The following is a 25,711-nucleotide window of genomic DNA, read 5'->3' as shown; positions in this document are numbered from 1 at the left end:
GAGTGAATCATCAGCATATCGACAATATCATTTTCACTCTGAATCACCTGCATCCCAGAAACTGATCAGCAGAATAGCAGCAAATTGTCACCTCATCATGTGATCACGGTTTGCTGCAGAATCCGAAAGTACGATCATCAAAGCTTTGGCAGATATTCACACGAGAATGGCATTCAGACACTCCGATGCCTGCGCTGCAACAACATGATGAACCGTTTCCAGGACAAATCATCATGTTCACGTTCAGCAAAACACATTCAGCACACCAATACTTCAAATGTATTTCAGAAGTGAATTCTGCATTACTGCCATCCTTCTGGTCGAAACACGTCTTCACTGTGTAATAAATGGCCTCACAGACTGCTGGAATGACTGGAAGGTACATAACCCCCATCAAGAGGAACATTTGTGCTTTAGAAAAAAAAAATGAATTTAATTCAAACAATGTACTTGCAGGAAAAATGTCACAAAAAAAAAAATATATATATATATATATATATAGCGGAAAAAATTAAGAGACCACTCCAATTTTTTCTTAAATCTTTATCTCTACATGTATGGCAGCCATTTCAGTGTCTGTTGAATTCCAACACGGAGAAATTGTCAGTAGTTTATAGAATACAATAATAGTAAAAAAATCATTTAACTCAAACAAACCTGTAAAAATAAAACAAGAGAAACTGATAATGCTGAAGTGGTCTCTTCATTTTCTCCGTGGCTGTATATTGAATTAATTATTGTACTGATTTTTACATGAGACAGTTGCCACAGGAGGATAATCAAAGAACTGATGGCTGGATTCCATTTAGCCTGTTGAACATCCGTACATAACATAAAGTAGTGATCTAATGCAGTGATTAAATCAAATATAGTATTCAATTTGAATTGAAATGTTCAGTGCAAATATATACTAATTAACATTTCGTTTTGTAACACTCATCGCTTTGATTTGAGAATGTAGTTATTAATCCTGATAACCTCTGTTTTGAAAGAATGTAATTTGGATTACTTGCAAAGTGACTGAGACATGATTCATTCTGAACGTCTTACACACACATTAGTACTCTGGATCTTAATGTAATATATAATAAACATAAATACATGTATAATAATATAATAAAATAATAATAGTTGTATTATTGTATTTTATATAAATATATATATATATATATTTAAATGTGCTTTTATATGTATATACATAAAGTGGGGCAAAAAAGTATTTAGCCAGCCACCAATTGTGTAAGTTCTCCCATTTAAAAAGATGAGAGAGGCCTGTAATTTTATCATAGGTATACCTCAACTATGAGAGACAGAATGAGAAAAAAAAATCCAGGAAATCACATTGTCTGATTTTTAATGAATTAATTGGTAAATTCCTCGGTAAAATAAGTATTTGGTCACCTACAAACAAGCAAGATTTCTGGCTCTCACAGACCTGTAACTTCTTCTTTAAGAGGCTCCTCTGTCCTCCACTCGTTACCTGTATTAATGGCACCTTTTTGAACTCGTTATCAGTATAAAAGACACCTGTCCACAACCTCAAACAGTCATACTCCAAACTCCACTATGGCCAAGACCAAAGAGCTGTCAAAGGAGACCAGAGACAAAATTGTAGACCTGCACCAGGCTGGGAAAACTGAATCTGCAATAGGTAAGCAGCTTGGTGTGAAGAAATCAACTGTGGGAGCAATTATTAGAAAATGGAAGACATACAAGACCACTGCTAATCTCCCTCGATCTGGGGCTCCACGCAAGATCTCACCCCGTGGGGTCAAAATGATCACAAGAACGGTGAGCAAAAATCCCAGAACCACACGGGGGGACCTAGTGAATGACCTGCAGAGAGCTGGGACCAAAGTAACAGAGGCTACCATCAGTAACACACTACGCCGCCAGAGACTTAAATCCTGCAGTTCCAGACGTGTCCCCCTGCTTAAGCCAGTACATGTCCAGGCCCGTCTGAAGTTTGCTAGAGGGCATTTGGATGATCCAGAAGAGGATTGGGAGGATGTCATATGGTCAGATGAAACCAAAATAGAACTTTTTGGTAAAAACTCAACTCGTCGTGTTTGGAGGAGAAAGAATGCAGAGTTGCAGCCAAAGAACACCATACCTACTGTGAAGCATGGGGGTGGAAACATCATGCTTTGGGGCTGTTTTTCTGCAAAGGGACCAGGACCACTGATCCGTGTAAAGGAAAGAATGAATGGGGCCATGTATCGTGAGATTTTGAGTGAAAACCTCCTTCCATCAGCAAGGGCACTGAAGATGAAGCGTGGCTGGGTCTTTCAGCATGACAATGATCCCAAACACACCGCCAGGGCAACGAAGGAGTGGCTCCGTAAGAAGCATTTCAAGGTCCTGGAGTGGCCTAGCCAGTCTCCAGATCTCAACCCCATAGAAAATCATTGGAGGGAGTTGAAAGTCCGTGTTGCCCAGCGACAGCCCCAAAACATCACTGCTTTAGAGGAGATCTGCATGGAGGAATGGGCCAAAATACCAGCAACAGTGTGTGAAAACCTTGTGAAGACTTACAGAAAACGTTTGACCTCTGTCATTGCCAACAAAGGGTATATAACAAAGTATTGAGATGAACTTTTGTTATTGACCAAATACTTATTTTCCACAATCATTTGAAAATAAATTCTTTAAAAATCCTACAATGTGATTTCCTGGATTTTTTTTTCTCATTCTGTCTCTCATAGTTGAGGTATACCTATGATAAACATTACAGGCCTCTCTCATCTTTTTAAGTGGGAGAACTTGCACAATTGGTGGCTGACTAAATACTTTTTTGCCCCAATGTATATATATATATCACATATATTTATTAAATACATATACATTTATTTATTTAACCAGTCCAACATCTTCCCCTATGCTTTAAATCGAGAGCTAAATGCTAGTCAGTGGATAAAGATGAACATGGGGTTTAATTGATTGATTCTAATGAAAATAAATGCCTCTTTCTATGCAAAGTAAGTAGCTTCTTTATATCAATGTGCAGTACAAACACTTAACGGTCATGTGATGCAGGCCCGTCGAAGTCATCCTCTAATCCAGCGGCCTCTGAAGGCTCTGCGCTGTGAGGAAATAGTCTGAACGTTAGCAGGGGGAACTGATGGTTTTATTTAGGGGGCGCTGTATCAAATTCGGCATCCTGTCCCATCTCCCTCCCCGCTAAAGGCAAAACAGCATATGAATAAATAAACATGGCTTGTTTGTTACCTTTGCTCTGGTGTAAAACAGCATACTTATGTTCTCAGGTTGTCAGAGCGCATCAGGTTGTCAGAGCCACAGTTCTGGAAGCACTCTCTTGTGCTGTGATTTGCTGAGAGCTCCGTGCTTCACCTTTCCTGCTCTCCCTCTGCGTACAAATACTGAGAGCAGGTCTGAGCCGCTGCTGCTGAGAGCAAGGCCGCTGAGGGTGAACCCAAGCAGTTATCACAGTAAGAAGAAAAACGCTCAAATGTAAAGTTTCTCTTTTCAAACAGTTGAACTGAAACTAGAACTTTCTAAAAATGCACTCACAATGCCTTTTGTTTATAGTGAAGTACACCTATTTCTTTTTTTTGATTCTTTTTTAACTTTGTTTTTTTCCCACCTGAATAGCACAACTGGTGCAGGCGTCTAACAAAGAGGTCTGCCTGTTTCACTTTTTCTCAAGCTTTCAGATGCCAAAAAACCATATATATCATATTTCCTGTTGTAACCCCCCTCTAAATTATTTCACAGTATCTCCCTTGAAGAAACCGAGAAAAAGAAAACAGAGTAAAAAAAGAACAGTCACAGAGGAGCTTCTGCAGGAGAAACGGTAAGACTAAACTTTACTGTTTTACAGCAAAACTCTAACCCTCTGACCAGATGATTCCAGAGTGAAAGAATTAGAGGATGTGTTCAGTACCGCTGATTCATTCCTCAATATTTCAAATAGTGGATATTACCAACATGTACAGAACTATCATCAAGCACAAAGCTTCTTTCTTTAAATAATCTGCAATTTATCTTTAAAAGACACTTTGAATTAGCGTGGACAAGAAAAAAGGGGTTCAGTTCTTCAGCAGTGAAATATGATCTATAATTGTTTAATATAAATATAATATATCCTCATATGAGAATTGTGGGTGTGAATACGCACTTTGGTTGCAGTGTTTGAAGTGCATGTTAGTAAGCTTTGGTAAAATAACATAAAGTAACAGAACAGAAATGTAATGTAAGTGACTGTGGGCAGAAGCGTCCAGAACACGATCAGGCTCCTCCACCGTTATCCACCTCTGAAGTCTTTAAATACACCGAAGCAGACTGCTAGGACTCTAAGAGAGATAAAAGAGATTCTTTCACACAGAATGAGGTTTGGTTTTTCTGTCCGGCCTCTAATCGTTGTTGTTTTGTGACAATTATTTGATAAATATGGATACGAATACACTCAAAAGATCAAGGAGTACACCCTCTTTAGTTGGATGGGTCCCCATGTAAAGCACTAAAATATGAGCTGGGGATTGTTCTTCTCCTGTCCAATACCATAACTACCAACATATTATAATGTCATACTTATTATTATATTTTATACAATTCAATTCTCAGTTTCATCATTTACCAAACAGGCAGTACCTGTATATGAATAAGTGCGATATATACATTTAAACTTTGCTGAAACTCTTTAAAATCCCACATTTTAATATAACTGATTCTCATTTCACAGATCATGATACCATAAATAAATCTGTATTTTAAACATGTTTAATGCCTCCGTGTCCCGCACAAACATTAGCTGTGCTTAACACAGGAAGCATGATGATGTTTGAAATATACAGCGATGTAAAGTAACTAACTACATTTACTCAAGTACTGTACTTAAGTAGAATTTTGAAGAGCTTGTATTTTACTCGAATATTAACGTTTTTACGTCTCCTAAGCTACCCTGCAGTATACAAAGCCATTCAAACTAGCTGCACCTTTACCAGCTCTGATAACACTTTAATGATCAACAATTATAAAACATATCAGAGATATTATTCAGAAATGGACCAATCAAACAATGACTACTTTTACTGTCGCTACTTTAAGTACATTTAGATGAGAGTACTTTCTACTTTCACTGGAGGAACATTTAGAATACTTTTACTGTGACAGAGTATTCCTACACTCTGGTACTTTTACAGTACAACATCTGAGTACTTCTTCCACCACTGGAAATATATAAAACATTTCATTGAATGTGGGGCCCCCTGGATATATTTACTGATGTATGTCTCTTGACATTTTCAGTAGCAGTAAAGTAAGTTGAATGCTACCTTAAAGTCATTGCTGTTGAGTTTCACTGCAAACTAAAAATCAAAAAGATCACAAGTTAGTCTAAATCTTATCAGGGAAATGTGAGATAGTCAAACCGATTTTCCAATTCCTGAACACAATCATCAGAATTGGAATTGCTTGTTTCGTCCCACAGAGGGGACATTTACATTGTTACAGAAAAGAGACAAAAAGAGCTAAATATTAATAAGGAGGCGTGCATAAAATATTCAAGATAAAAAAAGAAATTACACAAATTACAATTTATAAAAATACACATCCAGGTGGACAACAATAAATAGTATTTAAAATAAATAAGAGTAGCATGTATAAAGTAGTGTGATAACTACGAAAAATGTGTTGGAATTCAACAGGCACTGGAATGGCTTTCATACATGTAGAGATACAGATTTAAGAAAAAATTGGAGTGGTTACTTTTTCCGCGGCTGTATATGTATATATTGCACATATGTGGGATTGCACAACAGATGTGTTATAGTCTTTGTTGTTAATGTGCCATGTGTTTATCATGTTTATTTATTTATATACATTTTTGCCTTTAGAGGGGAGGGACAGGATGCATTAAAGGCTGCGGGACAACACCGCTTATTTATATTCACTGCTCCAACACTTGGCTGGGTTTATTTAGATCAAAGATCACTGATGTGAAAATAAGAGTCTCCTACATACATATCAAGGATCAATGTATCAGGCCCACACATTTTGAGTAGTAGCTGTATGAGGCACCTGCAAGTTTCCACACAGTAATGTGGCTGTGTTAAAGATCCAAACAGGAAATACTTTTAAAACCCATTGTGGCAAACACATGGTGACTCACAGAGATACCAACCGAATATCAACCATCACATCAAATAATTTCGAGTCTAGTGTTGACTAGTGTGACTAAAGCTCTCCTCACTTTGATTGGTCTGTTGTAGGAGAGATAAATGCAGGAAAGGGAAGCCATAATGAGATGTGAGTGAAAGCCACAGACATGCTGAGCGCTCTCACTTTCTTCTGAATTCCTGGGGCTGTACAACACATGGGATGTTGCCTGTTTGTTTTATTCCTAAGATACACAGACCCCAAATCTCTGATGTGACAGTAAGCTAGATCAAAGAAAGGACCAGGGGTAGGCCAGCTGCAGCTCTTGGGCCCCTCTGCAGTGGGTCCCTGGCTTGGGATTGAAACCAGCTTTTTACCAAAGTATAATTATATATACAAACCTTAAATAAGTTGCATTATCAAATATGTTTTCCGGCTCCAGACAAACTTAATGTGAGGGCAGAAGGGGCAAAATGGCTCTTTTAAAAGTAAAGGTTGCCCACGATAACCTTTCCAACTAGATCAGTGATCAACATAGTGAACGTAAGAGTGCTTAATGTTTAAAAGATGGAGAATCAATTTAAAAATGAAGAATATGACAGCTTATTGGAACTGAAAGCTGAGTATAACACTTTTCCAGGAAAGATACCATCTGATATGGAAATAGCATCTAGGCATCTTCGACAAACACCTCCGTGGTTACAAGAACACGTCACCGCGCTGCACTAAAGTGAAGCAGCTTCCTCTCACTCACATTCTGTAGACTACTGTGGTGGTGCTGTGTGTGTGTGTGTGTGTGTGTGTGTGTGTGTGTGTGCGTGCGTGCGTGCGTGCGTGTGTGTGTGTGTGTGCGCCAGAAACAACCACAGCCTCCAGAAGTCAGAAGGCTTGCAGCAGGAAATGTTTTGAACCGTGACAGACTTCAGTGTACATAGCTGCAGTGAATGCTGAATGCTGATTGGCTCAAGGTGGTTGCATTATTTTGAGATTAACTCCTATTTACTTAATACTGTACATATAAAATACATACATCAAGGAAATAAATGCTTTAAATAATTAATGTGCATTAATTAATAAAAAAAACCTGATTTAGTCAATACATGCTCATAATCACAGCTGGTGTGATGGAGGCATTCGAAGTGCTAAACCTCATCACTCAGTTAGCATTACACTGCTGTCCCTTAATATCTATGTTTACAGTGTGTCTATGCTCTGTACTAAGTGAATCCTCCCATGTCCGATGGAGGGAGAATAACACACAAACAGACAGGGGAGTGTCACATGTAAAGTTTATTGTCAAAGACTAACCGCGCTTCACTAGAGCCAGGTCCAGTGCGGTAAAGGCAGTATAGAACAATGCTAAGGGTGCATCCATCAATGGGGGGCGCCATAAATAGGGGGGGGGGGGGGGGGAAGACATTACAAATATTCTGTGTGTGGCACTAGAGCCACCGGATACCTGCATTGTTGTTGATAGCATATGGTGCAAGCTAGCTGCGCTAACAGATCTAATAGGCTGTTTCTACAATAAGGTGGAAAACAGCATGGGAGGCTCTGATCACTACAGCTCAGACTGAGAGGCTCTGATAACTACAGCTCAGACTGAGAGGCTCTGATCACTACAGCACTGACTGAGAGGCTCTGATAACTACAGCTCAGACTGAGAGGCTCTGATCACTACATCTCAGACTGAGAAGCTCTGATCACTACAGCTCAGACTGAGAGGCTCTGATAACTACAGCTCAGACTGAGAGGCTCTGATCACTACAGCTCAGACTGAGAGGCTCTGATAACTACAGCTCAGACTGAGAGGCTCTGATCACTACAGCTCAGACTGAGAGGCTCTGATCACTACAGCACTGACTGAGAGGCTCTGATCACTACAGCTCAGACTGAGAGGCTCTGACCACTACAGCTCAGACTGAGAGGCTCTGATCACTACAGCTCAGACTGAGAGGGTCTGATCACTACAGCACTGACTGAGAGGCTCTGATCACTACAGCACTGACTGAGAGGCTCTGATCACTACAGCTCAGACTGAGAGGCTCTGACCACTACAGCTCAGACTGAGAGGCTCTGATCACTACAGCTCAGACTGAGAGGGTCTGATCACTACAGCACTGACTGAGAGGCTCTGATCACTACAGCACTGACTGAGAGGGTCTGATCACTACAGCACTGACTGAGAGGGTCTGATCACTACAGCACTGACTGAGAGGCTCTGATCACTACAGCACTGACTGAGAGGGTCTGATCACTACAGCACTGACTGAGAGGCTCTGATCACTACAGCACTGACTGAGAGGCTCTGATCACTACAGCACTGACTGAGAGGCTCTGATCACTACAGCACTGACTGAGAGGTGTGGTCGAGGTTCCATTATTTGGACCTTCAGGGCTACATATCAGGCCCTAAACCAGCTGCTCCTGTGTCTGTATCAAATGCACACATTGATGCCACCAAATGAGACAATACAAATAAAAGGTATTACAAATAGAACCTCCTTTCTAATAGTAACATTTAACTGGAATTCATTTACATCTTAAATTATTAATATATACATAAAAACTGTTCATAAATATGTAACCTTCAAATTGTTATTTTAAATCAACATTTCTCTGCACTATCCTTAAAACCCTGCTTTGTATTGGTCGGGCGCAATAGAATAGCTTAAAATAATATGGCCAAAAGTATGCTGTAGATTTCACGGTAGAATCATCACCACAGTGATATTATAGGTGTTATCATGAACGATCATAACTCAGCTTTATGCACACACATACATTCAGCATGGATTAGGAAACGGGCTCCGTGTTACAGGACGGGTCGGGTGGTTTGGGGGCAAAGCAGCAGAGTCTGGGTGGGGGGTGCTACAGTGTAAAGTTCCGGATTCACTAAGCTGAAAAACTATAGCCGGTCGCAGAGATCTGCTATTCTAAAATAAAGACACACATATCGACCACTGAATTACTAAGAACCCTAAATATAGTCTATGTTAGGAACGAGAAAAGTTTTCACACATCTATATTTTTTTGTAAACATATGACAAATGTGCGAGGGTGATGTCAGAGCATAGTCCCAATTTGACCCCTGCATGCAAATGAAGAAAAATCTCCAACAACACAGGCAGCATTTAGAAAGCATTCAGCACCTTGAAGAAACATGAGTAGCGTTTACCAGACGCTGCAAGAAGGTGCGTGGGTTGTCAGTGCAGGCTTTGCCTACTACCCGTATCTCTTGACTAAACTACGACCCCTGTTCTAAAAAAAAAACTAAATAAGACATAGGATATATCATAACAATATACATTTAACGTGCAACAAACAGTTATCATTTTTATTGGCATATTGAAGCAGCTTCTACATCTCCAAAAGTTGTTATTCTCTATGCACTACAAACTGTTCAGGGTCCACTAATGCTACTGTCATGAATCTGTTTCATTCAATTCAACATGACCGTCAGGAGGTATTCATCAGGCTGAAATGAGTCAAGTTTCATATTGGTGTGTTTTCTCCCAGTCTTGGAACAGTATGGAAGACATAAGGCAGAAACAGCAGAGGCCCTCAGTTCTGCGCCAGGTACCCCAAACAGCTTCCAGTCAACCCCACGGTACGCACACACCTCAGAGACCTGCGCTCCACAACAGCAACATATTCATCTGATATTACAATTCATTCCATTATTCTAGCAACGCTACTCATCATTCTGTATTTCTTTCAGTATGCACAAAAAAGTTGCCCTTATACAAGTTATGCTGGAGATGAGACATTCTTTCTTGCAATGTAGCGCTTGATGCTATTCATGTACAATTTAGATCAAATGCCTACATCAATGCTATATTCTTGTGCATCCAGAAAATAATGCAGCCATCTTCATTTGCAAGGAAGAGGTGGATGCAAGCTCTCTGCCCCCGTCTTCTTCACCACACATGGGCTCATCCTCTCCCAGGCTGAATCATCACTTCCTTCCAGTGAGGAGAGATGTTCAAGGGCAGAGCTCCTCGGAGGCCAGGCTTCATGATGGGTGACTTTCTCAAATGTCCACTGAATGGTGTCTGAGTGAGACTCAATGTTAGGTTGACAGGTGGATTGGTGCCATTTTAGCAGCGTTGTCGGTTGAGTAAGATAAAGTCATTCTCCTCGAAGCTCCTCGCTGTGTTGAGGACAGTTCCTCTGAAATAAGTTATATCTCATTATTATGCAGTATGAGTTAGTGCCTTCCAAAATTGTAAAATGACCGTCACAAAAATGACACTTAGAACCATAACTGCTGAGCTCTAGAAATGTGAAGACATCACTGGTTTGATTTGGGAAACACTATGGCAGTGTTCATAGGATCAAACATTTGAATGAGATAACAGCTGATATTAACCGCTTATTCATTTTGTGTACCAGAATTCCCAGATCTCACGGTTACCTTAACTTTTTAACTGTTGTTCAGAGACTCAAACTGTGTCAGAGTTAGCCCATATAATTATTTGTCCATCCACCATATCTTTCTAACAAAACAACAGGGAAATTGCAGAAAACAGAAAACATCCAAAGCTTGATGATTATAAAACTGAGCAATGAATTAGGAGCTCCTCCACTGTGGCAGTCAGGTACAACAACCGCACAAGGAGAAACAAACTGAAGCTATGAACAAAGAGCTTGAAAGTCCTTTAACTTTTGTCTCAGCTCGTTCTTAAAGGTCTTTCCTTGTGCCACACTTTAAGCCTGAAAGCGCTGCCGTTATTTCACTGGTTCAGAAATGGTATCACTGAGATATTTCTCTTCACCCCAGCATCTCAGACAGGACCACCGCTCTGTCTGTGGGGGGGCTCTGCCGCTGGCCTGGCTGTGATGTGCTGTCTGAGGATTTCCCCTCTTTCTTAAAGTAAGTAGACTGATGAATCCCACAGTCAAAGAACACTTGGTGTGGTATTTTTGGTAAATGGTTATTTTGAACCTTCAGCAGGTACATATCCTCATCAGTTTACATTACTAACGTAATGTGAATTAACCTAGCAGTATCAAACATTGTTTGGCTCTTTAAAATATTTTTTCAGCACATATGTTATTCCATCTTACCAGAGAACAATAAATCTGACGTTGCACTGTTCAGTCCAGGCAGTACCCTGCACTCATGTTGTGTTGTTTCGAAGCACATTAAGTTTGTAATGGCCTCTTGTTCTCAGTGTTTGTGATAAGTTTGGCTTTATTAACAATGTGAATACTTTGTTCATTAAGTTGGTGTTTGTTGGGGCTAGATACACAAATCCATGGAGGAAAGAACATCATCTTAATATCTGAAATCTATTTTGCAAATAAGCTGGACCGTTAGCTCTGTCCTGTTTTGTGTTCCAGGCACCTCCACTCTGAACACAGCCATGGGGACAGGAGCATCGCTCAGTGGAAGCTCCAGCAACACAATGTCCAGTGCATGGAGAGCCAGGTGGGAACTTGACTATAATATGTTACAAAAGAATGTCTACTCCAAAATGTTTCAGAAAACTGATTTTATGACCCCTTGATGATTGCCAAGGTGGGTTGAAGCTATTATAGATGTTGGAATATTTCTTCTATATATTTCATGGATGTTTCTATAAAGTTTTTTCCCAATGACACATGAAATCCAAATAAATGGAGCGTTGACTTTTAAGGGTGTAACTTAGCCCCCTTGCATTGGTGAGAACCATTCATCTTTACACTGTTTCCATAGTAACACACTGACATTGTCCAACATCACAGAAAAAAAAAGGCCATAAGTTGTTGGCTAGTGATTACCCACAGACAATAGTGAGATGTGTTAGAGTCCGCTACAGGACAATCAAGCTCTAATGTTTGTCACACACCTGTCCCCTGCCAGCGTCACAGAAATGTTAAATAATGACTTACAAACACTGTGTGTGTGTCCTGAAATCACCTTTTGAAGCACAATGTGATGTATATTAACCATGGGTGTTCTCTTTTTCCAGCTCATCCTGGAAAAACAGAAGCTTATTGCAATGCAACTTCATCTACACCTCTCTGAACACAAACACACTGATCTGGTATGTTGGTTCAAAGCGTTTATTGTGTCTACTAGCTTTGTATGCTTTATAAGAATTTAGCTTGGTGTAGCTTGAATAATTCATTCAAAACTTTAGATTGAGCCTTAGTGACTGATGATCTCCCTTGAGAGAAAGCAATGATTGAACGTGTGTTCATGTTCTCCTCCATCCCTGCAGGCAGCTTCTCAGTGGCCATACAGCCTTCCTCTGTTCCTGCCCCAGCCCCTGGGCACAGAGGGAGAAAGAGTGCAACAGTGGGGCATCAAACAGGGGGGGGCCCAGCACGGCCCCAGAGTTCCTGCCTCTGCCCACCTGCTGCCAGGTACGTTTACTACAGATATTTTTTTTCTTACACTTTTTTTTCACACGTTTTTGTAAACTTGGCTCATTTTCTCAAAACCCTTAACACAATTCACAAAACCACACACCAAAGGTGCAAAACACCTCTTTTATATCCTGCACAATGACTAACTGCACTCAAAACTACATCGACACTTGGCACACACTTCATTCAGAGTACCAGATTCTTTGTGTAGGTGGGGGGTGGTTATAGCGCCAGCTGCTGGAGTGGCTCAGCTGGAGGCCAGACAGCTGATCAGAATCAGGTAATAAGTCACTAAATAAAAGTATGCTGGTAACCTGGTTCTGGTCTCTTGCAATTGACTGGGCCTACTGGGTCCATCCTCTCCTTCCGTCATGTCCAGGATTTAGGTCCCTGTTCAGGCGCCACTGTGTGCGTTCTGACTCACGCTTTGGTTAAAAATGACGGAATTAGGGGATGGATTCAAACATAAGTGTTTTTTTACATAAAAGCCACGCAGGCCAAAAATAAACACAAAACGCGCCTGTTGCGGTCTTCCTCGGGTATTGGAGGCGCCAGATTGGTCCAGAGGAGGGATTGGGTATGTGGCAAGGCCCCGCGCCGGATAAACTCTGGGGCCGGATCGCCAATGGAAGGGCACCTCGGCAGGGCCCAGGAGATAAACTGACAGCTCTCCAGTATCAGTCCACACTGCATATTTTTTTGTTCCACTCAGGACCTGAACCGGTGACCCTTCAGTTCAAAGCCGAGGTCCCTACAGACTGAGCCACTGCCGCCCCAAAGTACGGAATATGACTTTTAATTCAAACTCTGCACACTGAGCTCTCATTGGTCAGCAGCCGGTGCTTTAACTCCAGTTGATCTCTTATCTGGAACATAACCTGCCCTGGAGCAGGTTAGGTGTTTAGCATAGGTTACCATGGAGACTTACCCCGGTAAGAGGTGAAACAGCATTGTAGGACTGAAAACCCAGAGTTAACCATGAGGTTACCTCACTAACCCCAAATCCTGCTTCTAGTACAGGCTTCTGGTTTGCCAGTCTTAAAGCTACTATTTTAAAGTCCGTAGTTGGAGCTATCTTCCACTCCCCATACTAACACAAAGGGAGTAGGGCAGCTCAAAAAGTTCTTAATGTACATTCTGCATTTGATTCACCGTAGTGTAAGGAGTGGTGGGTTGCCATTGAGTGAGGCGCCCAGGGAGCAGTGTAGGAACAGCGCCTTGCTGAGCGACACATCGGTAGCCTTGCACTTTCGGGGACTTGAACCGGTGACCTTCTCGTTCTCAAGCCAAGTCCCTACGGACTTCGTCACCACCGCCCTAGTGCTATAGTTTCCCACTAACACACTGTGGTTGGACAGGAAACAACCTTATAAGATCACATGATCCTAATCCCATGTGCTTGTGGACATGAATTGATGATCATTATTTTTTGTTGTACAGATTTGGTTCCAAGTATTGAATGCTACAAATACAACAACATCAGGCCTCCGTACACGTACGCCTACTTGATAAGATGGGTGAGTTCCTGTCTCAGGAGATGCTGTGAGATGTTCTATTATTTGTGAAGAAATGTGTGTGTTTTTAACAGCAGCACAGCAATAATGCAAATCTATTCCATGTAAACATTATCACATTTGAAGAACCATCCGTTATAATTGCACAAAATAAAATATAACATGACATGTAACGCTAACATGATGAAACAGAAACCTGGTTACAGTTTAATACTTACTTTTGTTTCAATGTGCTGTATTTAGTAGGTTTTGCCATAGTGCCTCCGGTTATAAACATCAGACGTAATGTAGTCTGCACCGTCTCTGATCCAGGTACACACTGGATTACAGTCTCTGACACATCTTCTAACTGTCTCACTGTGTGTCTCTCACTGAGTGTCTCACTGTGTGTCTCTCACTGAGTGTCTCACTGTGTGTCTCTCACTGTGTGTCTCTCACTGTGTGTCTCTCACTGAGTGTCTCTCACTGTGTCTCTCTCTGTGTCTCTCTCTCTGTATGTGTGCAGTCTATCCTGGAGTCTCCTGACAAACAGTGCACGTTGAATGAGATTTACAACTGGTTCACCACCATGTTCTTCTACTTCAGACACAACACTGCTACCTGGAAGGTTTGAACACACACATGACTCATTCCTTCTACTCAGAAGTATTTACGATGGATAGAGCCTAACTGCAAATGTTGCTTGCTAAATCATGTATATACACTGAAATGCAAATGCATCGTGTACCCACTGAGAAATGTTCACACTAGTTAATATTACTTCCAGTCGGGTGAACATAATACACAGAAGACCTCGGTCATTTTTGACCTGCTCTTATCGTTGGTATGATGGTAGTGCTGCAACCACTGATAACTAGCTGATGTGACTCATACTGGGTTTTAACTTTCTGAGGTCAGGCAAGGCAAGGCAATGATAGGCCAGGCAGGCAAGTTTACTTATATAGCACCTTTCAAGGCAATTAAGAGCATTAAAGAATAGTGCAGCATAAACAAATTATGAAAAGGCATTTAAAAACAGTCATTTAAGAGCAAAGATAATGAAATAAACACAACAGGTATAAAATACATGAATAAAAGTTACAGTGCAGAATAAAAGTCACAGTGCAATGTTAGATAAGAACAGTTCATTTAAAAGCAGCGGCAAAAAAGAAAATGTTTTCAGCCTGGATTTAAAAGTAGTAAGAGTTGCAGTGGCCCTGCAGTTTTCTGGGAGTTTGTTCCACAGATTTGGAACATAATAACTGAACGCTGCTTCTCTTTGTTTAGTTCTGACTCTGGGGACAGAAAGCTGACCCGTCCTAGAAGACCTGAGAGTTCTGGATGGTTCATAATGTAGCAGGAGATCACTAATGTATTTTGGGTGTAAACCATTCAATGCAGCAGAAGTTTGAAATCAATTCTTTGACAAACAGGAAGCCAGTGTAATGGTAATGGTGTCTGACACACATTTCCAAAGAGCACGCACCGAGATGCTGTTTGCTTCCACTCGAAAAATGATGATTTAACAAACAATAAACTCCATTAATTGTCAAAGATAAGGTGACAAAAGGAATGTGCTAAATAGTGCGGGAAAATAATTTAAACAATATGCCAGATAATGTGGTCGGAAAACCTCCGTCATCTAACCAAAAACACACAGGTGTCTCGTCAATCTAAAACCTCGAACACCCCAGGTGGAGGCTGACCTCACACAACCACAAAAGAGTGCCTGTATATAAACATTAGATAGACATAAATATCAGTTCTAAAAATGATATCCCATTAACAATGCTGTTACATATTTTCATCGTAAATCATAAAGCGATTAATACCGTTATAAGTGACTGTCTTATTCTCATAGCAACATCCATCCAGCTATATGCATTAAACAAGGCAACAGTAAAAATGGAAATGAGGCCTAAATGAAACTACATTTTGATTTATTTCAGCCAATAAGATATATTAGAGTTCTCAGTAAAAGAATCAAGATTTTCATCATGATTACAAATGCACTCTTTAGAACCTGGAAGCTGGCAATCACGTTAACTCCATGACTGGAAGACTGAATAATGGTTAAACCAACAGGAAAATCATAGGAAATTGTGAGCATAATTTCTTTTTAAATCAACAAGAGAAACATTTCCATCTACTAAATCACATTTACATTTCCTCCCAGAATGCAGTGCGGCACAACCTCAGCCTACACAAGTGTTTTGTGCGTGTTGAGGGAGGAAAGGGAGCCGTGTGGACAGTGGATGAGACAGAGTACCAGAGGAGGAAAGGACAAAAGTATCACAGGTACAAACACTGAGGACATGTCCTCATTCACCGCTCAATACAGGAAGGTACAGATATATATTTCAAAGTCACAAGGAGAAGGAGAGGTAAGCAAAGCTGAAAGGGAAATGGTAAGAAAAGGTGAAGGTAAAAAAGAAACTTAAAATTCTAATCATCATGAAATGTCTGCATAAATTGATAGTTAAAAATCATGGCCGTAGCGATAAAGCGGTTTCTTAGTGGTGTTTGAAGCTTCTTTTTTTTACAACAACTGTGTGTGTTTTCAGGGACTGTGCAGTGAAGTGGATCACGCCATACTCCCATTACTGTGTGGAGGAGCCCTGATAAGCAGCAGGTAGCAGCACTGAGAGCCGCTAGGGTCCCGCAACTGGAGTTACAGTCACATGCAAGAGAACTGCTTGAGACACAGAAGAGTCTGTTGCATCTTATCACTTTGCTTTATTTTCTAATGAATTATTGAAATACATGTTTTATGTGTAGGTTTAAGATGTGTTGTACAAAGTTCTGAACTCTCTGATTTCTAATTGTCAACAGTGTTGCAAAACCAATGAAGCAGACATTGTGTTGTTTTTCTTCGGCATGATTTTACCCACTCAGTCAGTAGGTCAGAGCTCAAATGTCTCTTTCCCTGGTTCAAATAATTTCCCATAGAGAGAGAACACCCCCCTATTCCGTTGTCCTGTGAACTTGAGGCCCTTGCGCTGTGTTTCTGTGATTTCACAAGGCACAGCAAACCTCTTTCCCCGTCTGTTTATGTTCCTGCAGAAAGCAATGTAAAAATGAATTATTCTTTAGTTTAAAAATGCATTCAAAACTATATAAAAAGTGTTGTAAAAAACAAATGTCTCATAGTAAATATTCACTAAATCAGGGATACAAACTCATCAGGTATGAAAAAGGTGACAATGATCCGAACATCCCATACTTTTACTCCACTAAATTAATTTAATCCCTTTAGTTACTTTACAGATCTGGATTAATGATGGTAAATATAATCAGCCCTTAAATCAGACTTTAGTTCACCTGCAGTAAATCCAGCAGCTACCCTGCAGTATACAAAGCCATTCAAACTAGCTGCACCTTTACCAGCTCTGAGAACACTTTAATGATCAATAATTATAAAACATATCAGAGATATTATTCTGAAATGGACCAATCAAACAATGACTACTTTTACTTAAGTACAAGATCTGAGTTATTCTACCACCTCTGTTTAAATCCTTAAAATAGGATTTAATACATATCAATATTGACATGTGATAGTGTGTAACATTATGCCAAATGAAAAAAAAATCAATTAGAAAAAGGAAGGCTAAAGCTAACATTAGGAGTTAATGACAAAGTATGCTAGTTAGCTAGCTAGCTTAAGGATATTAAATTATTTGCGGAAAAGAAACTTGGAAAAATTCACTGCACATCACACTCTGCCGCTCTGGGAGTCTCGGGAGTTCAGCTCTGAATGCCTGGACGGCCCGTTCTAACTGTGCTCCGGGTTCATCACCGGTCCATTTCTCTGAAAGATTGACTCCGGGGGGCACAGTGACTATTAACGAACGCACCTGTATTACATAGCTGCCTGAAGTTAGACCGTCACCCCGGAGCAGCAGATTTCAGCCGAGAGGAAGACTTGCGCACACAGTTTGCGCACCATTAAACAAATAACACCCTGTGCGTCATGATGGCAGATTACTACGACGGAGTATTAGGGCCACATATGAAGAAAAAAAATATTTTTGCCGTGACGACATTAAAGTCGACACGGCGACTTTAAAGTCAACATGTCGACATTAAACTCGAAATGTCGAGAATAAAGTTGAAATATTATGTCGAGTTTAATCTCGACATGTCGAGAATAATCTCGACTTTATGTCAATTGACACTGAAAACTATTCAGAGAGAAAGCAACCGCTCCACAGGTGCAGTTTGAGTCACGCATGGTTCTTACACTAATCACCACACTGTGGTTCTGCGCTAAAACAGCGAGGATGTCTTTATTGTTAAATCCAATTCGGAAGTATAATTTCACCAAATGATCTACACAAGCCATTTCGGATTCAGTGCAGGACCTGTGGGAGCGGTTGCTATGTCTCCCAACTAATTTCAACTATATTCTCGACATTTCGAGTTTAATGTCGACATGTTGACTTTAAAGTCGCCGTGTCGACTTTAAAGTCGCCGTGTCGACTTTAATCTCGTCACGGCAAAAATATTTTTTTTCTTCATATGTGGCCCTAATACTCCGTCGTAGATTACCCATATCAACAGAAATCCACTCCGCGTTTTTTTTTTTTTAACACACAGCAGCAGCAACATCACGCGCGCGGAACGCTGCTTGATGCGCATATTCAAAACATTCACTGTTGAGAATCGGATCACGAGATGGACATACGGAATTTTTTTTCGAAGAAGAGGAAAGTAAGTCTGAGTTTTCCCTTGAGTGGCCAAACAGCTAAATTGCATTCTTCCATGGTCAAACACAGCCAGCTTTTCTAATGAGAATGTTAGCACCCTTATGAGACATTCTCTGTCTATATTAGCAATATAATTAGCATACTAGCTAGTCAGTCACAAAGATCCTTCAGCGCAGCGCCCATATATATATATATATCAGAGGCGGCTGGCCCATAGGGGGCGCTGGGGCTCTGCCCCACCAGCTGTTGAGGGGAAAAAATATTTTTTGTATATATTTTTTTAAATCAATGTCAGTTTTACTTAATAGTGTGTGTGCCTACATGCAATTTAAATCATTTAAACAACATTTCCACCAACTAACACTCATTAAACAGTGAATTTCCACTGACAGACAGTGTATCATTCTCTCATGGGGCGATCGGCAAAGTGCCCCTGACCGGCAGCTAAACAGCCAATCCGGTTATGGTTGCTAGGGGGAAATTATGAATAATTGGCCTATCAACGTCGCCAAATTTAACGCTGGTGGGGCGCTGGAAATTTAGCCCCAACTGCTACGTAAAATGCGTGAAGGTTTAGGATTGCTGTAGCTACATAAGGAGCCAGCGATAGTTTTTTTTTCGTAGTGCGACTCCCAGGACTCTGTCCTACGCTACGTGGGGAAAAAATACGCGCGACGACGAAGAGAGATGATGGCGATGGCGGTGACAACTGGAGTTCAAGAGCAGCTTCCACCAAATTCGGTGAAATCGTTAATAATATACCCTTTTGCAAGACGGACGACGGAGGAAAAACTTCTCGTTAAGGAGCTGGGACCCGACAAGCCTGAAATCAGCATTTCCCAGCAAATCAAGCTGAAAGATAAATCTTACAAACTGAGTTTTTGTCGGAGCTGGTTCAACCGTAAGACGTGGCTGGCAGGTTGTGGAGCAGCCAATGCACTTTTCTGTTTCCCCTGTATCCTCTTCAGAAGTGACAAATGTGATTCGACTTGGACAAAGACTGGACTAACTGACTTAAAACACCTCTCTGAACGGATCAAGAAGCACGATCGATCCAAAGTTCACATGGAAAACTGCGTAAAGCTAGCTGTGTTCGGAAAGATTAGCATAGCAACGCAGCTCGATGATGGGCACCCGCATCGCTGTAAGAAGACACAATGAAGAGGTAGATAAAAACCGCAATATTTTATCTAAGATCATCGATTGTGTACATTTTTGTGGTGCTTTTGAGAGGAACAGAGAGGAACAGACACACTCAGAGGAACAGACAGGAACAAACACACAGAGGAACAGACAGAGAGGAACAGACACACAGAGGAACAGAGAGGAACAGACACACACAGGAACAGACACACAGAGAGGAACAGGCACAGAGAGTGTCTTTTATGTTTATTTTACATTCAATGGGCAATATGTAATAATATTATAGTATGTAATTGTAATATAGTTGTGGAGAATGCTTTGTTGTTTCTCTCAGGCTGTGACATGCAATGACAACTGTATGGCACTGATGCTGTTTTCTCCAAGTAAATGCATTTTTCCTTGAGAGAGGGTATTAAAATAATCTGTTTATGTAAAAATTTTTGAAAATAACTTGGTTCTAAATTCTTTGTATATGTTACATTTTAATAGGAAAGTTCTGTTTCATTCTCTCTTCTCAACCCACACTCACTCATTCACTCACTCACTGTTGATTTGTATAGATTCAGCTGAGAAATCATACCCCTTGTTGTTAATTTATCCCTTGATTGTATTGTATAGTATTTGATAGCATAAAGTCTAATATAGGCCTAGCTGTAAATTGTTACTTTTTCCTGTGAAGCTGGAAACTGTGAATTAAATTATATTGTGGAACTGTAGTCATTTTCCGACTGTTCATTTGAATGCTTATGCTAGATTAGGCAGGGAAATCTGTTGGCACACTAGCCCACCCAAGATTTTTTTTCACCAGCCGCCACTGATATATATATATATATATATATATATATCGCACTAGCAGTTTTGTTTTAGCCATTCCATTTCTTTTAACAGCCATTCCATTGCTAAAACGTTGATTGTATTTCTATGTTAAATGTTCTATTAGAGAAAAACAATATGAAAGAATGCTCAATGTCTCCTGATGTAGGCGGTTGAGATTGAGAGTGCGTCAGAGGCAGGGTCAGCATGCAGGTGCAGGGGAGACAGCTCTGTTGCTTAGGAAAATTTCACATTGCTTATTGGGAGTTTAATATTTTCAAATCTTCTAATGCTGTTGTGTCTCGTCAAATGTGTTAGTTATGTTTATTTATTATGTCTATCGTTTCATGTCAAGTCAGGTTTTCATGTTATTCACGTCATGTCTAGTCTAGTCACCGTGTTTCATGTCATGTCTCGTTACCATTTCCTGTTTTATTTTGTACTTAAGCCTATGTACCAGAGTGTTTGCTAATTTTTCAAAAGCCTGATTCATGCTCCTGAGTTTCTCTACTAGTAAGTTTAGTTCCTCATGTTATGAGTGATTTTCAGTTTTGTTCCTCATGTTATGAGTGATTTTCAGTTTTGCTCCTCATGTTATGAGTGATTTTCAGTTTTGTTCCTCATGTTATGAGTGATTTTCAGTTTTGTTCCTCATTTTCAGTTTTGTTCCTCATGTTATGAGTGATTTTCCGTTTGGTTCCTCATGTTATGAGTGATTTTCAGTTTTGTTCCTCATGTTATGAGTGATTTTCAGTTTTGCTCCTCATGTTATGAGTGATTTTCAGTTGATACTTTTTGATTTGTACTTTTACCTCATCAAGAGTGTTGATCCTTTTTTGTGACCATTTTGAAAATGAAAGTATTTTTTTATACTTTGCCTCTGTCTCCTGGGGTCGTGCATTTGAGTCCTACTACCTTGTGTTTTCAAGTTCGTGACAAATGCCCAGTGCCTCACTATATGTATACCAACTATTGCAAAGGCATAAACTAGCATGCCTTAAGTTTACTGTGAAATTATGAAAATGAATAATGAAATGATAGACAATTTCATTCTTATTTTAATTTCTAGGAACAGGAGACATTAGATAGGGAAGAGAGAGAGGGAAACATTGAGAGCGAAGAGAGAGAGACCCATTCTGAGAGAGATACAAGAGAGAGGGATGTTGAAAGAGACAAGGGCGAGAGAAGCCAGTCTGAGAGAGACGAGGGTGAGAGAAGCCAGTCTGAGAGAGACGAGGGTGAGAGGAGCCAGTCTGAGAGAGACGAGGGTGAGAGGAGCCAGTCTGAGAGAGATGACCGAGAGGATGTGTACCACAAGCCAAATCAACCTGACCCAAGAGTCCTTCCCCCCCAGCATCTGCTGAACAAGACTCTTACCTTTCAGGAAAAATGGTTTTTAGGGACTTTCCTTGGGTTCATTATGTGCCAAATGCTGGGGGGGTGTTTTGTTTCTATTGTAAAGAAGCATTCAAAAGGCAAGTAAGCCCCCTTGCTAAAAATGCTGATCTAGCCTTTGTGTTTTCTGGTTTTAAAAACTGGAAAAAAGCCATTGAGAAATTTCGAGCACATGAAAACAGTCACGCACACAAAGTTGCTATCACAACACACACACACCTTCACAGAAGCATTGAAACGCAGTTATCCATTAAGACCCAAGCAGCAAAGCGGGCCAGTTTAAATGTTTGTGAAAAATAAAACTTTTTCCGTTTGTTTTTTTTTTTTTTTTTTTTCCTTTTTTTTTTTTTTTTTTTTTTGCCCCCGACCCCAAGGGTTTTTTTTTTTTTTTTTTTTAACCCCCCCCTTTTTTTTTTTTTTTTTTTTTTTTTTTTTTTTTTTTTTTTAAACCCTTTTTTTTTTTTTTTTTTTTTTTTTTGGAACAAATGAGAGTGATGGGGGAAACTTTGTTCAGCTACTAAAGCTTAGAGCAGAGGATGATGTTCTAAAGCGTTGGCTCAGTAAGCCCTGTAACCATTACACAAGTCCAGAAGTGCAGAATGAGATGCTAAATATTATGGGCAACTCCGTTGTGCGAAAAAATATCAAAGGAAATACATGAGGTGTCCACACTCATGTACTCCATCATAATTGATGGAGTACAAGATTTGTCTGGGAATGAACAAGAGGCCATATGCCTACGCTATGTAGATAGTGATTTGCTACCTCATGAGGACTTTGTAGGCCTCTATCAAGTCTCCTCAACAGCAGGGAAAGAGTTGGCTCGGATGGCAGCTATCCAGGCAGTTGTAGATCAATATGAAAAGATTTTGGTCAGTCTTGAGGAAATGGCATCTGGTTCCTCTGACACTTGCATAACTGCCAAGGGGGCTTCTGGAGAGGTTTCAGAAGGGGCACATTTTGCTCAGCCTGATTATGGCCCTTGATGTTCTAAAAGAACTTGAATGTCTCAACCGCTCCCTTCAGAGCAAGACAGTGAGTGTCTCAGGGATGCTGGCTGCGGTTGATTGTGTGAAAAACACAATTCAAGTAAAGAGATCTGATGAAACATTTCATCGTATATATACCCAAGCCTGTGATATGATCCAGGAGTTGGACATTGAGGCTATCCAGACTCCTCATATCCGGAGACCCCCAAAGCGCTTCACAGGAAATGCACCTGCATTTAGACCTACTTCCCCTGAGGAGTTCTACAGAATAGAATTCTTTAAAATGTTTCAAGGTTTCAAGGTTTCAAGGTTTTATTTGTCATATGCACAGCAGATACAGCGTATATGTTGGCAATGAAAATCTTATGTCGCGTGCTCCTCCAACAACTCCACATACATGGTGCAAATAACATAAATAAAATAGTGCAAAAGAGAGAAGAATATTTACAATATCAACAATAAAGATTTGAGGATGTGAAATATATACATATTTGGAATACATTGAGAGTATTTAAACACTTTACACTGCAGGAGGTATGGACTGATGCATATATTATGTATAACAGATGTATATGGCAGATATGTATAATATATAGATATGTGTACTATAAACAGATATGTATGGCAGATGTGTATAATATATATATATATGTATGTGTGTACTATAAACAGATGTGAGTAGACATCCACACAGCTCAGGAGTTCAGTAGTCTTATAGCCTGTGGTATAAAACTGTCCCTGAGTCTGGTGGTCTTGGTCCGGATGCTGCGGTACCGTCTGCCAGACGGCAGCAGACAGAACAGATTGTTGCTGGGGTGATGGGGGTCCTTTAATATCCTACCGGCCTTCTTCCTACACCGCTGGGTGTAGAGGTCCTCCATGGATGGCAGCTCCGTCCTGGTGAAGTGCTGAGCAGTTTTCACCACCCTCTGTAGAGTCTTACGGTTGAGGGCGGTGCAACTGCCATACCAGGCGGTGATGCAGCCAGTCAGGATACTCTCGATGGTGCACCTGTAGAAGTTGCAGAGTATCCTGGAGTCCATGTTGAACTTCCGCAGCCTGCGGAGGAAGAAGAGCCGCTGTCGAGCCGTCTTGGATATGACCCTGGTGTGATGTGTCCATGTCAGGTCCTCACTGATGTTTACCCCGAGGAACCTGAAGCTGCTGACTCTCTCCACAGGAGTCCCGTCGATGGTGATGGGTGTGTGTGCCTCTCTCTGCCTCTTCCTGTAGTCCACAATCAGCTCCTTTGTTTTGCTGACGTTGAGATGGAGGTTGTTGTCCTGGCACCAAGATGTCAGGGCTCTGACCTCCTCTCTGTACGCCGTCTCGTCGCCGTCTGTGATCAGGCCGATGACGGTCGTGTCGTCAGCAAACTTGATGATGGTGTTGGAGCTGTGTGTGGCCACGCAGTCGTGCGTGAACAGGGAGTAGAGGAGAGGGCTGAGCACACAACCCTGTGGGGCTCCGGTGTTGAGGGTCAAGGTGGAGGATGTGATGTTCCCCATCCGCACTGCCTGGGATCTGCCCGTCAGGAAGCTCATGATCCAGTCACAGAGGGCGCTGTTGAGCCCAAGGTCCCTGAGCTTAATGATGAGCTTGGAGGGCACAATGGTGTTGAATGCTGAACTGTAGTCAATGAACAGCATTCTCACATAAGTGTTCCTCTGGTCCAGGTGGGAGAGGGCAGTGTGGAGGGTGAGGGAGATGGCATCATCCGTGGACCTGTTTGCTCTGTAGGCAAACTGCAGGGGGTCCAGTGAGTCAGGGAGGGAGGAGGTGATAAAAGTTTTGACTAACCGCTCAAAGCACTTCATGATGATGGAGGTGAGTGCAACTGGGCGGTAGTCATTGAGGCAGATGGGTTTTGTCTTTTTGGGGACAGGGACAATGATGGACTCTTTAAAACATGTGGGGACTACAGACTGGAGCAGTGACCTATTGAAAATGTCTGTGAACACATCTGCCAGCTGAACTGCACACACCTTGAGAGCACGGCCAGGGATGCCATCAGGTCCAGGAGCCCTGTGTGCGTTGATCCTTTTCAGAGATCTACACACATCTGCACTGGTTAAAACCAGTGAGCAGGGATCCTGGGCCTTTTGTGCCTCCACAGCCGGGGGCTTCTCAAAGCGTGCATAAAATGTGTTCAGTTCATCTGGGAGAGATGCAGACACTTCCTCAGCACCACTCGTTGTCCTTTTGTAGTCTGTTATTGTTTTTAGTCCAGACCACATATTTCTGGCGTTGGAGCCCTTGTAGTTCGACTCCACCTTGTCCCTGTATTGTCTTTTCGCACTGCTAATAGCTCTCCGGAGTGCATACCTGGAATTCCTGTACTCATCCAAATCACCGCCGCTGTGCGCGATGGCCCGTGCTTTAAGTTTAGCTCGGACCTCGCCGTTTATCCAGGCTTCTCATTTGGGAATGTCCGTACAGTAATCCGCGGCACGACGTCATCGATGCATTTGCCGATGTAGCAAATGACCGCGTCAGTGTGTGTGTTTATATCGTCCTCCTCAAACACACACCACTCCGTGATGCCAAAGCAGTGGCGGAGAGCAGAGTCAGACTGCTCGGACCAACGCTGCACTGTCCTTGTCACAGGTCGGTCCCTCTTCAGTCTCTGCCGGTAAACGGGGAGCAGAAGAAGGGATATGTGGTCTGACTTGCCGAAGGGGGGGGCGGGGGAGGG

At 41.3% G+C, this 25,711-nt stretch overlaps 1 protein-coding gene across 4 annotated transcripts; it reads left to right on the top strand.

The window, feature by feature from the left end:
- Nucleotides 1–3,214: 3,214 nt before the first annotated feature.
- On the top strand, nucleotides 3,215–17,988 carry foxp3b (forkhead box P3b). Of its 4 annotated transcripts, none has more exons than XM_063894709.1 (13): nucleotides 3,215–3,449; nucleotides 3,613–3,641; nucleotides 3,736–3,814; nucleotides 9,637–9,727; nucleotides 10,006–10,141; nucleotides 10,901–10,993; nucleotides 11,464–11,551; nucleotides 12,075–12,149; nucleotides 12,327–12,471; nucleotides 13,915–13,991; nucleotides 14,494–14,595; nucleotides 16,144–16,265; nucleotides 16,532–17,988. In XM_063894709.1, exons 4-13 carry the CDS (start codon nucleotides 9,649–9,651, stop codon nucleotides 16,587–16,589), a joined length of 975 nt encoding a protein of 324 aa, XP_063750779.1. In that variant the 5' UTR covers nucleotides 3,215–3,449; nucleotides 3,613–3,641; nucleotides 3,736–3,814; nucleotides 9,637–9,648; the 3' UTR covers nucleotides 16,590–17,988. The 4 variants fall into 4 exon arrangements, with proteins under 4 accessions (XP_063750779.1, XP_063750860.1, XP_063750609.1 ...); XM_063894790.1 differs by having other exon boundaries at nucleotides 10,002–10,141; XM_063894539.1 differs by having other exon boundaries at nucleotides 9,973–10,141.
- The last annotated feature ends 7,723 nt before the right edge of the window (nucleotides 17,989–25,711 follow it).

Source organism: Eleginops maclovinus, chromosome 1, assembly GCF_036324505.1.
Source record: "Eleginops maclovinus isolate JMC-PN-2008 ecotype Puerto Natales chromosome 1, JC_Emac_rtc_rv5, whole genome shotgun sequence".
Classification (NCBI taxonomy): Eukaryota; Metazoa; Chordata; class Actinopteri; order Perciformes; family Eleginopidae; genus Eleginops; species Eleginops maclovinus.
The sequence above is the reverse complement of the archived record's forward strand: the minus strand, read 5'-3'. Positions and strand labels throughout refer to the sequence as shown.